The sequence below is a fragment of the Alligator mississippiensis genome, chromosome 1 (genome assembly GCF_030867095.1).
Source record: "Alligator mississippiensis isolate rAllMis1 chromosome 1, rAllMis1, whole genome shotgun sequence".
Classification (NCBI taxonomy): domain Eukaryota; kingdom Metazoa; phylum Chordata; order Crocodylia; family Alligatoridae; genus Alligator; species Alligator mississippiensis.
The window spans coordinates 68,735,932-68,752,145 of NC_081824.1; the positions used below are offsets into that span (position 1 = coordinate 68,735,932).

Sequence of the window (16,214 nt, forward strand, 5' to 3'; positions counted from 1 at the left end):
CTTTGAAAGAAAGCCCTTTTCTCCTGATAGAATTATTACAACTGCATTATGAATTTCTTTAGGAAAAAAGAAACAAACAAAAAAACCCAAACAACCACACAAAAAGGTTTTTCATTTTTATAGCTACAAGATTTGTGTTTATGATATACTGCAAATTATGCTGTGTGCAGCCTCAAAATGAAATCATTATAAAGTAATCAGCTGTAATAATAAAACCAGAAATAATGCAGGTACAATAATGAGCACTAAGTCTTTCTGATTTTATAACAGAATGTTTTTGTAATAGACAAACTGTGTTATGATGCTCTCAGCAATTTCCAGGTACCTTTAAAATGGCAGCAATCACTAGAACTTGGGCTAGATTTATATTAGGCCTGCTGCAATTCTATGAGACAAATTCAACTGACCTTATGGAGTACTGTTGGATGCTAATTGTTGTACTTGATTGCAAGAAAAGAAAGTGATACTAATATAGTTAGGAACAAAACTGAACAAGTTAATAGGCATGTCACAAATTATTTATTTCCCACACAGTGTCCTAACTTGAGTGCCAAAAGACATAGATCTCAAAACATTTTGAATATAATCTTACTCAAGATGGACACAAAGGTCCAAATTCTATTTAATTTCTAAGGCATCCAAGTGATCCACTTTCACCTTACTAGAATTAAACCATTAATACAGAGTCCGTCTCCTCAATATTTTTTTTCCAAAAGTGAAGATGAAGATATGTTACACAAATTGACAAAACTGTGTTTTCTGAGGATCTGAACAAGGTGGAGTTGGCATGCACTAGGGGACTTAAGTACCTCCTATGTATTACAGGCAAAACAGGACTTGGACAAACTTTTAATGCAGAGACAAACCTCTATTCCCCAATGACACTTACTATATCTGCCTGCAGAGTGCATCCCATGGCAGAACAACTGCACTGAGATTTTTTACTTACATCTTCCCTTAAGGATTTTGCACTTATGGTCATCCAATACCACTTCTGTCTGAGGCTCAATTTTTTTCTAGCTTGGGTCATATACAATACTCTGTTCTTTTTCATATAAGGATCATTTGGCATGTTAAATTCAGGTATGAAAGAGTGAAAAACCAGCTCTCTTACAGGATTCAGTGCTTGTGCTTCTATGGATTAAGATGAAAGTATGAACCCAGATTTTGTTTTTCAATTCTTTTGAAGTAATCCCTATCAGGGAGAAGATAGAGAATTCTCATGTGTTTTGTACTTCGGACCATCCATATAACTCTGGCAATGGAACATAATTATTGCCATAAATTCTAAAAACCACTAGACATGATGATATGCCATCATGTAAACAGCTTCATTTGGGATGACATGTCCAAAACTAAGAACTGCTCTTTCTTCCATAACTTATTGCAACAGAACCATGGCAAGTTTGTTTCCTGGAGACCTAGTTGTGTTAAGGGATGTCAGCCACACACACGCTGAGCACTATGCCAACTCTACAAAGGCCAACAGAGAAAAGAGCCTGAGGACATAAGCCACTGGCATTCCACAGACTTTAAGGCTAGAGCTTTTAGTCATACCTTTTGTGCAACATAAGCTACAGAATTTCATTGAGTGATTCTTCCGAAATCATTCCCATAACTTCTGATGGTCTAAAATAGGGGTAGGCAAAATACAGCCTGCGGGCTGCATCTGTCTCCTTGCAGACTAGACCTGGACCCCTGTGGGCAAGGCATACTCAGCCGGGTGGATGGGATGGGGCCACAGGCAGGGAGTGGTAGCCGGGAGCAGGACAAGCACGCGAGTCTGGGATCATGGGGTAGTGACAGCAGCACAGGGACAGGGCTCAGGGCAGAGCCATAATCTGCTTCCTGAACATCCCTGCCTGTGAAACTGGCTCCTGTAGCAAGGAGGTGTGGAGAGTGGACTGCAGCTCTGCTCTGGGCCATGACTCTGCGCTGTTACCATCTTGTGATCTTGAGCCTCCCCATAGCTCTCATCCATCCAGCCAAGCATGCACCGCCCATGGGGGTCCCACCTGGTCTCCATTGAGACCCCGCCTACACACTTTGTCCGGTGCCCCCAGCAGTGCTGGGCAAATGGGCCTGGATAGGTTGCTCCCCCCCCCCCCCAGTCAGAACCCCACTGGGTCAGGTCAGCTCCTCCCCCTCCCACCAAGCTGGGGTCAGTACCACCCCCCACCAGCCTGCAACAGCTCACCAAAACTTGATAAGTTGCTCTCCAGTCCAAATAATTACTCACCCCTGGTCTAAAAGATATCCTTTAATTTTACCAGAAAGTATGTACAATGGCTCAGTTCAAGGGAACAAATCCCAGCTAGAGGGTACACAGCCCCTCCTCAAGTCAAACTGCACACCCACTCTCTTGCTTCTTCCTTGATGGGGAACATGTTCTATTTCCTCTCTCAGTCCAATCAACAAAGCAGTTTACCAATGTTGTGTGTGTGGAAGAAGGAGACACACCGCTGGTTATGACCTATCACCCATCCCTTGAACCTGTACGGAAAATCCTCAAAAAATTGCAACCCATATTAGAAAAAGACCCTATTCTTAAAAAGATCTTCCCAGAGCCACCCATCCTAGCCTTCAGACAAGCACCGAACCTCACCAACCTCATCACCAGAAGCAAACTTCCTCAACCCCAGAACACACCAAAAGGATCCAGACCGTGCCATGACAAGAGATGCAAAACCTGCCCCCACATCTCCACCACCCACACTATTACTACACCCCACAACAGAGCCATCAGCATCCCAGGATCTTACAGCTGCACCTCCAGGAATGTAGTATACCTCATCCAATGCATCAAATGCCCTGATGGAAGATATGTAGGAGAGATCAGACAACAACTGCGCACTAGAATGAACGCACACCGGAAATCCATCAAAGACAGAAACACCCAATTACTGGTGGGGGCACATTTCTCACAGGAGGGCCACTCTCTCTCCAATCTCTCAGTCCTGATCCTCAAGGGAAATTTACACAACACATCCCAGAGATGAGCCTATGAGCTCCATTTCATCAACCTGCTGGATACTAGAGATCAGGGACTAAACATAGACATTGGATTTTTGATACATTACAATCTGCCTGGCAACTGACTCCCCTCCCCAGCCCAGCCCAGCCCAGCCCCTGGCTTGTTTACTTTTCATTCCATCCAGAAAGAGCACACACCAACTGCTGAAGCTTCCTTAGCCTGACGAAGGGTTTTTGAACCCGAAAGCTTGCTTAATAACTATTCTCCAACCATTTAGGTTGGTTTAATAAAAGATATCAAATTCACCCAAGGAACCTTGTCTGCCTATATCCTTAGACCAACACGGCTACAACCTAAACCCCTGGAAGAAGGAGATAAATATAGAGTACATTTACCTTCTCACTATCAAGGAACGCCACTATTTTAAAATGCTTTGTGCATTCTACATTATCACTCTAGACAAATATTTACAATTCTATTGAAAAAAAATCTAATTTGCAGATAACTATACTGGAAAGTCTTGCAATACAGATATTCATAGGAGAGAACTTTGGGATGTTGTGTGTCAGAGAAGTTATAAATAGTCATTTCTGGATTTAAGATCTAAGAAAGTGAATGACAAAATGGGAGCATAAGCAGACCTAAAGACTTGATATCATTAAAGGACAGGACTTGTTTTTCTATTTCTTGTCAGAAAAAAAACACAATAGGCTTGCCAATGCTTAACAGAAACCAGGTTAATTTCAGTTCTCAAAGTAAAATTATGAACCATTTAACAGACATAAAATAATTTATAAGAATCAATTAGTGTTGATGTTAGCAAGACTGTTTCAAAGCTCTGTGTTATGTAATCTACCTACCTTGGTAGGGCAAGTTTGAAGTGTGTATTTTGTTATTTTTTTTCCCATGGCTCATAGACGAACAGCTTAACATCGGTGACTGATCAGATGAATGAGATGCATTATCCTCATCTGAATAATAGGAGTCACTATTTTTGTCACCGTCCGATTTTCTTTCATGTTCAGAATCTAGACTTTGTGGTCTTTCTCCCATTTTTAAAATCACAGTTAATTTTCTCTCAAAAACTGTTCATTTTGATGCATAAAAATTTATTCATAGTTATAAATAAAACTGTTGGCTTCTTCCCCAGTCATTATTATCCTCATCTTCAAAACATGAGCTGTTGGGTCTTCATTTTATCAATCAGTGGTCTTCATTCAGAATGCATTTTTCTAAAATATGAATAGAAAAGAACAAAAGAGTGAGAATGTTTTAGTGATTCAGTTTCTAGATTTCCTACAGGAATCACAAAAGAACAGAGTACTGCAAGATAATTTCAGGACTGCTATGGTTTTATGTCAAGCAGTTCTGTATATCAGCCCTATCAATTAGAAGTAGATACCACGCTGCTCATGCTACCTTTAAATATACCTGTTAGCCTCACTGATCAATATTTTGAGATGCTGTTTTGATATGCAGTATTTCCCCTAAAACAATGAATTTACACCACTATATGATTTAGAATGAAAGAAAATAGGGGTTGGACCAGATGACCTCCTAAGGCCCCTTCCAACCCTAATTTTCCATGATTCTATGAAAATACGCCCAGGGTATAAGATTCAAAGAGGTATTAAACTTAAAATCTGAAATGACTCAGAAAACCTATTAAGATATGTTTAAATGAAACCATTAGTAGTCAGCTAAATGTGATTAAAATAAAAGTTGCATTTGTTTGTATAATTAACCACGAAAACTATTTAAATCTCAGTTTAATATTTTGTTATGTTATAATATACATTTTAAAGTAATCTGTCTCACTGGTATAAAGGTTAATTTATTTAAAAAAAAATTAAGTTAACACCAGTGGGGAAGTACACATTTAGAGACCCAAGGTTGGGAGGGAACATCTCCCCCCCCGGGCCTGCAGAAGAGGTTTTATCTGCATGCAGCAAGAGAAAACTGAGGAAGACTGTGAAACCTTAAAAGATTACCACCGTCTCTACACCAGTGGAAGCTAAGAAAGCCCAAAGTGCCAAAATCTTAATGGACCATGTAGCTGCTGAACTTTATTCTACCTTTCCTGTCAATTGATTTATGAAACATTTCTCTGACTAGAGCTTCTGGGGCCAAATGAAAAGATAGGATTTCTTCCTTGTGCCTTTGTCTTCCTCAAAAATCTCTAGAATTTATACCTGATGGCACCATCTCCTCTTCTCCAAGTCAAAGCTTTTAGCAGAGGAACAAAAACTGGCACTTTTTGGATCCCATCTCTTAATTCATTCTAAGTGGTTTCTGTTGAATGGCATAATATATTCCTAAGCAGCTAAGCAGAAGAGAAATGCTGAACTTCCTTAAAGAATGATAACTGTTCTACAATGTGGAGTCCACATGAGTACTAGACCTCCATATAGAGTTGTTTATATTCTTAGATAAACACTTTTCTATACTAAGTTACTCAAAATATGCATTCCCAATTACATGTATATTATTCTTTGTTTTATTATCTTAGTCTTCAACAATACTGCCTATAAACCCACAGTTCCATAGCTGAACAGAGCGGGCATCTCAACTGCTAGAGGAGTTTTGATTTATGAATTCCTGCTCTCAGCACTAGTTCGCTATTAGCACAATGGGTGTGCATGGTTGGGTCTTTCTATTATAAATAATTTAGCCTTGCAGCCTAAATGTAGAGCAGGAGATACTAGAACAGGAGTTGGCAATGTTTTTGGGCAGAGTGCCAAAAACACCTGCAGCCTCAACCTGTAAGATGTTGGTGTATTGGGGCAGATGGCGGGGGAGCCACAAGGGACCCAATCCTTTTTGGAACAGTGCAGCCGCAGTCCCGTCCCTGATGTCTGCCCAGAGGCATGTGTACCAAGCAAAATGCCTTCGCATGCCACATTTTGGCATCCGTGCCAGGGGTTACCTAACCCTGCACTAGAACAAACCCCAAATACCTTGTACGATTTTAGGAAGAGTTTTCAAATAAGTTGTCAGTGGAAAATTATTATTCTGTTACTTGAAGGAGACTGAATTTTCCATTCTGTAAGTGCAGATCTTCATTAGATAGACACTTAGTTGGGATGATTTAGTCAGGAAGCTAGACTGGATGACTTCCTGAGGTCCCTTCCAGCCCTACTTCCCTATGAGTAGAAAGACTAGTCTCAAAAGTGCCTAAGTCAGTTAGATGCCTAACTTGATCTTCATGGCATAACTAAGAGGTGGCACTCAGAGCAGCCCACTTGTGGGGATGGCCACAAAGCCAGAAGCTGCCAACTGGCACACCGCTGGCACCAACCCCTAAGTTATGTGCTGCTGGTTCCTCTGGTGCAGGGCTGTCCTGTCACACTTCTGCTTGATCTGGCCTGGGAAAACAAAATATCTTTAAAAAGCTTATATTGAGAATACCCTACAAAAACCTTGTTTCAACTTTGCCAACTGTTTTGTGTTTGCATATTGGGAATTCAGAACTTATTGCTAAACTAATAGTTACTAGAAGGTCCAGTTATTGAAAACGCAAGCATCCTAATCATGAATGAAGAGCATTTTTCTGAAATGATAGTTATTATTATAGGCGTTTGTATTATTTATTCTTTTAATGTCACCATCTTATTTAACAGCTATCTGTAAAAGATATCATTGGCTTTGAAAGTAAAAAGAGCGCTAATAGTAGGTAAAGGCATGAGAGAGAAAGAACATGTGCCCTAATTTTAGGATGTAAAAAAAACATGAAATGAAGCCATCAGACAATTTACTCTGAAGAGAATACATCAGTGGATGTACTCATATATGCAGTGGATTTGACCGTGCATGAAGTCTCTTTTGAAAGAACTGCAAATGCCTCAATTTAAACGATACAGTTATCACCATTTCTAAAGCATATTTCCAAGCACAGGGTGTGGACACATGATATTAACTTGCACACAAATCTAAATCACCCTGGTGTCCAGAGCAGATAGATGACTACTTCTTAGAAATAGTTGTTTGTAGTTGGTGCTACTGCAACACCTTAGCCACTGGTGATGGAGAAGCCAGGAACAGCCTGCTGCATTGAGAAAATAGCTAGCTCTGCAGACAATCGATACGCAGGGATGTGGGATGGAAAATTTTCCAAATTTTCTGGTACTTAATTTTTTTGTGGGAAATTTTCCATTTCTAAAAATGAATTATTAACAATGTTAATTAACAAGGAATTAATTAATGCATGAATGCCAATATTAGGCAAGCTTGGCAGTTTCAAAGTTGTAATTAATGTTTTTCAGGTGATTATCCCTACGAAGCATGCAAGAGAGTACATATATGTTTTACTGATTTGTAAACAGGAGGGTTAAATACACACACACACCATAATCCAAACCAAAAATCAAGTTATGAATTCACCTAATTGGCTGTGCAGGTCAAATCAAAACCAAAGCTAAAATTCTTATTTCATCTGCAAGTGAAAGCAAAACTAAAAGTAAAACTGATTAATATTTGTTTCACTTTGATTTCAGCAAACTCACAGAATAGTGTCTCATTTCTTTGCTTGAGTTGGGGAAGTTGGAAGTGTTTGCATAAGATCTGTTAGTTTTTTATTGCTTTTGGTCTGAAGTAGTCATAATAATGCCTAATCAGAAAAAATATAGCGTGTGGCATCATTATAATGAAGTTTAAGCCACTGAAGGAGGGAAGAAAGTTGGTACTTGTAAGTACCGTGGGCAGGAGTAGGCTAACAACGCAGCAAGAATGAAGAAATGTTTAATAACATGTAGAAACTTTCCTGAAAGAGTACAAGCCATATATAGAAAGCTAATACAACAAAGTGGTGGAACAACATCATCTGAGAAAGTCTACTTCTTTCTACATAAGGCTTTGAATTTGTTTGAATATAACATTTAAACCACATTTTTAATTTTTTTCCTAATCAAATATTTCAGTTCAAATACTTGTGGCTATTGGGGCATAAAATTAACATGGGGGCACTTTTAAAGTTTGTTTTTACTAAATATAAGTCAAATAAACATGCTAAATCAGATCACGCTCTATTCAGGGTATTAGAAAATTTTCCAGAAAATGTTCCGATTCAAAATTTTCCAGAAAATCCACATCTCTGTCAATATGCCAGTGTAACTCACAACTCCTGATTTTCCAAGGGGCAACTTCACAAATCAAGAGTGGAGCAACTTACACTGGTAGAGGGTTGTTCACCATGTGCCGACTCCACATTTACACCAGGGTAAAGACAGACTTCACCAGTGTTATACATACGCACTAATAGCAATTTTCATTTTACCAAATTAAAAGTGACAAGCAAATCTACAATCCCAGAAACATTCCTGTGACAGGGGTCCTTCCTAGGACCTGCTCTCAAATTGGCCCGCCCACCTGCCTAGGGCAGTCTGCCCTAACTCGCCTGCCATTACTTGAATGTTATCTGTATGTTAAGTGGGAGGCTGCCCATTCCTTGCCCCAATGTTAGGAGGCACTATCCGCAGCTCCAAACCTCTCCTACATCGCAGCCCACACCTCGCAAATAGCATCCAGATTACAATAGCTCCCTGGTTTAAGCCAGGGCAAACTCAGTCCATAGCTGAACTCCATTCACTCTGCCCTCTGCCAACAGGGGCCTCTTGCACTCCACCTATTACTAGGACACACTCTACTGCCCTAGCTCCCCTTAAGCAGCCCCTCTTGGGCTTTCGGGCTTCACTACTTGCACCCTGGCACTACCGCACAGACCTCTGGTTCCTGCGAGTTCCCCTACTCTGTGTGGTGTAACCTTGTGCCAATGCTGGGCTGCCTTTGCCACAAGCCCCTCACCAGGCCACTAATTTCACACACAGGGTTGGTCCATGTACCAGCCTTCAAGCCACTTGAGCAGCCCTACCCAGTACACCCCTGGTGCAGTCCTTCAAGCCGCCCTCTGCGACCCTACTTTGTACCCTTCCCCCACACACACAGTGCTTCAGACGGCCCGTTATCGCGTCCTACTCTGAGCAGGCCCTTACAATGCCCCCTCGCTGGGGCTCCACACTGCACATAACGAACTAACTGCTGCCTTCCCATATAAACACTGGAACCTAAAATGGCTGCCCTAATTAAGCACCTGCTGGCTGCCTGTCTATAGCCCGTAAGGTGGCAAGCACCCAAAAGTGCGCTGCCGCAATTCCCTAAATAGGACTTTTTGAAGAGTCTTTTTCATATCTCAACAATATGTTTTACTTGGACAAAATATATTTCATATACCTTGATAAATAAAAGTTTCAGAACTGGACATATTCAACAAACTGAAAATGTTGTGCAAAGCATGCTGTTAACAAGTTGGCAATTCATATAATAAAATACATACGCAGTAATTTTTCACACATTCTGAAGGCGCTTTGAAAAAGTAATGGACTGAAAACTATTTGAACAGATAAAACAATGAAAAGCCCCATGATGACCATCCAAAAACAGTTTCTGGATGCTCCATTGCTTATACATTTGTAACATGACTGTTTTTTACCATATAAAAACAAGAAACATTAGTTTGTCAAGCCTTGCCCAATTTGGTTACTTGCCAGTTTATATAGTAATGTTATCAGCGTAAAGAACATCATGCTCGTGTTGAGAGCTGATGAACAGCTACAGAATGAGTTACTTCAGTTACAATAAGGTCTGATTAAGAAATGTTTTGGTCAACTGGCTTTTCAACTGTTTCAAAAAAGTTGATTTGATTATAAAGTTTAATCCAGTTCATGTGAATAAAATCCTCAAGATTATCAGCGTTCCCTTGAAATGTGATAATTGTTAGAAATTCAACATTATGAATTCACTGATGGGGCTGTTACTATCAGCAAAATTTGAATGCCTGGACCAAAACGAGTCCATAGCATTAAGAACACTTTGACACAATATACATTAAATACATCTTGCCCTATTCTAGAAATTTTAATACTACTGAAAACAATTCATCTTTCTAAAATGTTACACTGTACTTCAACAGCTTACATTTATATTATTATGATTTCTGTATTGTTCACTGACAGCCTTACAGAGAATAGGAAACATTCAGACTCTAGGAGCTTGTGATGCAGAAGACATGACAGACAGATGGCAAAGCAAATATAGCACAGCAAGTGTTTAGGACTCTTCATTACAAAGGCAGAATACATTTTCCCTTGCTTTCTCTGTATGAATCACTGTAACAGAAACTAGGCTGGTAGACTAAGAGTGCTGGGATGCACAGGAGCACATAAAAATTGTTTTTGTTGTTCTGCTTCAATGAACATTTCATTTGCAGAATTTTCATTTCTGGATCTTGGTTCTTTAGCGCAAGAATCAGAGAACTTATTTTTTAAAATGCCGTTTTAAGGCAGGCTATAGCATAAATTGTCCCTACTGGTCACTGTGGCTGCTTGCAGATGTGAACCCCACCCCCAAAACCGGTGCTTTACTTTAAACACAGTGTGCTCCTGTGCCAAGCCCAGTGCATGCTCAGAAGAGGCATTACACTAAGTTGGATCCTGCTCACCTAACATTTGTATAGATCAGGTGCTATAGTGGGGCTTTCCTGGTGCTTTTATCTAATAGCTGATTGACTCAGCTATTAGATAAAAGTGCCAAAAAGCCCTGCTGAAGCACCCAATCCATAAACACACTGCAGAGTCGGGTCAAACCAAAATGCTGCTTCTTTCTGTAAATCATTTTTGTTTTGTATTTTTCATGTCAGCAATTTGTGGGCCTATCTACATATTCATTAATGCACTCTAGGTAATGCACATTCAATTTTAGGGGTGCACCAATAAAAGATTTTTTGGGGTGATACTAATGGCCGATTATTAACGAGCCATATCGGCCAATACCGAGCTGATCGCTGATATGCAGCCTGGCAGCTTGGAGAGCAGTTTTGACTTGTAAGTCTATGGGGGAAAAGGGCACGGGGAAGGAAGGAGCGTGGGGGGGAGGGGGCAGATTGAAGCCCCCACAGTGAGGGAGGGAGTGGGGCTGGGGCAGGCGCTGCTCAGCTGGGGTGGGGCGTGGGATGGAGCTGCAAGCAGTTTGTCCGGAGGCAGTGTGGGGGGGAAGCCACTGCTGGCACACCCTGGGGGATGTATGGAGGGGCATGTGCCCTCAGGATCTGTACAGGGCAAGGGTCAGCTGTCGCTGTGGGCTGGGGTTGGGGACAGCACTGGCTGGGCTGGGCCAGGGCTGTGCATGGGGCAGGTGGCAGCAGCGCTGGGAAGGGGGGGCTATGGGGTAGACTACAGCCACCCCAAAATTTGCCATAGCCTTCCTAAACCTTCCCCCCCACAGCTGCAGCCACCCGCCCCATGTGCAGCCCTGGCCCAGCCCCCCTCCCCGCCCCCCCACCAAGAAGAGCCCAGCACCGCCCCCAATGTCAGCCAGCCTGCAGTGGCAACCTACCCTCGCCCTGCAGATTCAGGGGCACATGCTCCTCCATGCTTCTCCCAGGGTGTGCCAGTGGCAGGAGGTGCCCCCGCCCTGGGACGAGCCACTCGCAGCTTCATTCTGCGGCCTGCCCTGCCCTGGCTAGGCAGTGCCTACCCCTGTCCAGCCCTACCCCTTCTCCCTCCCTTACTGCGGGGGCCTTGATCTGCCCTCCCCTCCCTACCACACACCTACCCTTCCCCTGCCCCTTTTCTCCCACAGGCTTACCAGCCGGACTCTGCTCTCCAATCTGCCGGGCTGCGCACATGCATGCAACATTTATCAGTGAAATTATTGGCCACTTTAGTCAAAAAAAAGCCGACTGCCAATAAAACCAAAATTGACATCATCGGTGCAGATACGATATGAACCAATTTATCGGTGCACCTCTATTAAATTTAGTACCTCCGGGTCCATCTACATATGCATTAACACGCTTTAGTTAATGTCCATTAAATCTAGTACCTCCTGGCTCCTTTACATATGCTCCAGGGCTGGGAGGGGCAGCATTTTAATTACAGTGGCTCTGAGAGCTGCTCTAAATAAAGCACTGCCATGTCTCATGTATCAGTGTCCCAGAGCTTAAAATGGCAGCGTGGGCACAAGTGCCCCCACTGCCATTTTTAAGCATGGGGACTCTGATATAGGAGATGCAGGAGGCTGCTGGAGCATGGCAATTGGCATGCTTCAAGAGACTCAGCTGAATCTGTTCCAAAAGGCTGGAATTCCAGCATATCAGAGAAGCCCCTGCGCTCATGTGTAGGCGCCCTCCATTCTGAGGTACTAGGAGCATGTGCATTAGCCTCTCTTAATGTGCGTTAACTGAAGAGCAGAGTTTTTAAGAGATGCTTCAGGCACATTAGACTATTTTAATGTGCATTAACTAAATAGCACGTTTTTTTCAGTTACGCTTAAATGCGCATTAAAATCGTCTAATGCACATTAAAGAGCACATGTAGACGCATCTACAGTGTGTGCCACTTTGAGTACAAAGGCTGGTTTGGAATATCCTGATCAGTTGTTTCCTGCCTCCCTCCTCTGCACCCCCAACCAAGTCTAGACCCAAAACATTATGCCATCATATTTTAATTCCTGCAGATTGATAGTCTCTTGGACTTCTTAAATTAGGAACATGACTTCAAAGGACAACTATACTAGATTCATTTCTTTATGCTCTCCTTATACTATTAGAGTATACTTTGAAAATCATAGTATTACTTTAAAAAACAACAGATGTATCCAAACAAGCCCCTCCATAAACTCAAGGCACCCCTAAGAACATAAGACATGCCACTTACTAGTCAGACACACCATAGATGCATCTTGCCCAGTCTCCTGTGTAACACAAGGGCAGAGTGGATGCCGAAAGGGAGAAGGAACTGGGTATGACCAGGGATTTTTCTCCACTGTTCCTCTCTCATGTGCAGCCTTCAGTATTTAAGGAAGATCTAATTTAGCAGGGGGCCCACAACTGGACAGAGCACTCCAGATGTGGCCTCGCCAGTGCTGAGTAGAGGGGAATGATCACTTCTCTTGATCTGCCTACAATGCTCCTACCAATGCAGCCCAGTTTGCCGTTCGCCTTCCTGGCAACGGGGGTGCACTGTTGGCTCGTATCTATCTTATCGCCCACTGTAACCCCCAGGTTGTTTGCTGGTGCTTAGCTGGCAGCCCCCAGCCTGTGCACATGCTTGGAAACTGGACTTGGATTTCAAGACTGGTGCTACATAATTCATACTCTGAATAGCCAATAGGGAGCTAAACATTCACCTCCTTCTCATGAAAACTTTCCAGACAGGTCAGTAATAAATTCACCTCACTGTCGGATGGACGTGTCCTTTCAAAAACAACCGCTCAGAGAACATTGGGGGGGGGGGGAGAGGGGAGAAGCCATAAGAAAGCACGTGACGCAACCTAAACTACGCCCTGTCCCACCTCGGCGCAGATGAATGCCCGTCGCCTTAAAAGAGGATGATAAAATGGATCCAAATCTACCCAATCCCCAGCCTGCTCCTCCCCCAGGATCGCAGGAAAACCTAAATCCCAGGCCCAGCTGTGGCGGGCAAACACCAGCCCCTCCCTTCTACTCCCTGCGCCGCGCCAGACCCGGGGAGGCCGGGGCAGGGGAAGCCGAGACCGGCTTCACGCCCGTGGGGCCCGCGGCTCGCGCTGTCCCGGGCCGGGCCCCCCGCGCCGCTCAGTACCTGGCGCCTCCGCGTCGCCCGCGCGGGCCGTTGCCGAGCGACGCGGCGCTTAAAGGGGCCGCGGCGCTATTTACAATGGGCTCCCGGGTAACGGGGCGGTAGCGAGGAGGGGAGGTCGCTGCGCGTCCGCCGTTGGCTGGCGGTCCTGTCAATCCAACCGCGAGGGGCCAGTGCTCTCTCGCCACTGGCTCGGCAGCACTCAGAGGGGCGGGGCAAGGGGAGCGCTTTCATTGGTCGGCAGGAGGTTGAAAGGTGCGCGGCTCCGGCTGCTCATTGGCTGCGCGGCCAGAGTGTCAGGGTCGAATTCTGAGTCTCGGAGTCACGTGTTGTCTTTGGAGCCGGCGCCCGCAAGGGCTGGGGCGCGGCCGAGCTGTGGGGCGGGGGAGGGGCAGTTGCTGCTGCTGCTGGGCCTGCGCGGACGGGCCGGGTTGGTGGCCGCGGTGTAGCCGTAGCCCTGGCCCTGAGCTGAAGGCCGGTGTGCCTCCTGCCTGCGTGCTGCCTCTGTAGGCCGAGCGCTGGGTTCGAGGGGCTGAATGGCAGAAAGTGCCTCAGGCACAGATAGTTCCTCATTTCCAGGGATCCTAGTTTTTCTCTGATGAAAAAATCCCCAATTTTTGGACTAAAAAAGTAACCCAAAATCCACATTGGTGCATAATTAAAATGAAACACTTCTCTCTGTATAAATATCTATGTCTTAGTAGGGTTTCATTTTAATCATGGGCCAATGTGGATTTTGGGTTACTTTTTTAAATTTGAAAATTGGGGATAATTTTTTATCCAAGAAAACCAGGATATCTACTTTCCTTGCACAGACAGCTCCTCATTTCCTTGGTGTGTGTTGGGCCACAACATGCCTGCTGACACATGTCCTCGCCACTGAGCTGGGGTGGCCCCTGTCCACTTTCCTAATCCAAGAAAACCTCCCCTGATGTCATCAATCTTGATTTTTTTTAAAAAGCCTTCAAGCTGGTGTCCCATGATCATCTCATGGAAAAATTGGCCAATGGCGGCCTCAGCTACATCACGGTCCAAAGGCTGGGGAATTGACTCTGAAGTCGGACCCAGAGAGTGGTAATAGAAGTAAATCATTGTGGTGCGCCGTGGCCATTGGTGTCCCCCAAGGCTCCATCCTTGGGCTGATACTCTTTAACATCTTTATTAACGATGTGGACATTGGTGTCAGAAGCAGACTGGCTAAGTTCACTGATAACACCAAATTTTGGGGTAAAGCATCCACACCTGAGGACAGGACCTGAACAGGCTCAAAAAATGGGCGGACGAAAACCTGATGGCTTTCAACACCGAAAAATGTAAGGTACTTCACCTTGGGGAAAAAAAACCCCGCAGCACACTTATAGGCTCGGCAGTGCTATGCTTGCTAGCACCATGGCCGAAAGGGACTTGGGCCATGATTGACCACAAGATGAATATGAGCCACTAATGCGATGTTGTAGCTGGTAAAACAAGCAAAACTCTGGCTTGCATCCATAGATGCTTGTCAAGCAAATCCCAGGATGTCATCCTCCCGCTGTACTCGGCCTTGGTGAGGCATAGCTGGAGTACTGCATCCAATTCTGGGCTCCACAATTCAGGAAGGATGTGGAGAAGCTTAAGAGAGTACAGAGGAGAGCCACACACAAGATCAGAAGGCAGGTGAACAGGCCTTATGTTGAGAGGCTGAGAGCTATGGGACTCTTCAGCCTGGAAAGGTGCAGGCTCAGGGGGAACCTGGTGGCTGCCTATAAGTATATAAGGGGTGTACATCAGGATCTGGGGTAACACCTGTTCACCAGTGCCCCAAGGGATGACAAGGTCAAATGGTCACAAACTACTCCAAGACCGTTTCAGGCTGGACATAAGGAAGAACTTCTTTACTGCCCGAGGCCCCAAGCCCTGGAACAGACTGACTCCAGAGGTGGTGCAGGCACCTACTCTGGACTCCTTTAAGAGACATTTGGACATTTATCTTGCTGGGATCCTTTGACCCCAGCTGACTTCCTGCCCCTGGGGCAGGGGACTGGACTTGATGATCTTCCGAGGTCCCTTCCAGCCCTAATGTCTATAAAATCTATGAACTCTATGAGGAGATGTTCAGAGAACCTGGCAACTGCTAGCGAGCTGCTTGTGGCCTCAGTCAAAAGAGTGGTGTCACTCGATTGGTTTCCAAGTGCCTTGAGTTTGAAAGGGTGCCCCGTGTACCAGGCTAGGATGCCCACTCCTACGGGAGGAAGCACTGCTTCAAGCCTCCCGGGGTCGTCTTGGCCCTAGCGTAACAAAGGTGGGGTGACCCAACTTGAACTGCGTAGCACGGTGACATTCAGAAGTCATCAGTGCATCGCAGTTGCTGCTCCATAATACCTCTGGTTTTGGCTTCACAATGACCACAAAAACACAGCTTAGCCTTCAAATGCAAAATTTTGCATTAGGAAGGAAAATATGGATAGAAGCCACGATCATCCCAGCCTTCCTAATCTCAACACTAGATTGCTGAGCAGTGCTCTATGCAGGGCAGCTGTTGCAGAATGCACCAGTCCACTAATTTGAACCCGAAAGCTTGCTTAATAACTATTCTCCAACCATTTGGGTTGGTCTAATAAAAGATATCAAATTCACCCAAGGAACCTTGT

General features: G+C 44.3%; 1 protein-coding gene across 2 annotated transcripts in view; it reads right to left on the minus strand.

The window, feature by feature from the left end:
- Nucleotides 1-13,695, minus strand: part of LCA5 (lebercilin LCA5) — a 38,737-nt gene extending 25,042 nt beyond the window's left edge. The window contains exons 1-2 of one of the 2 annotated variants that reach the window (XM_014596688.3): nt 13,588-13,695; nt 3,835-4,206 (exon numbers count right to left, since the gene is read on the minus strand). In XM_014596688.3, the coding sequence (XP_014452174.1) occupies nt 3,835-4,027 (193 nt within the window). In that variant the 5' untranslated portion in view covers nt 4,028-4,206; nt 13,588-13,695. Of the gene's footprint in view, nt 1-3,834; nt 4,207-12,681; nt 13,457-13,587 lie in introns of those variants that run through there. The other variant, XM_019496898.2, reaches the window with a different exon arrangement.
- Nucleotides 13,696-16,214: the final 2,519 nt, after the last annotated feature.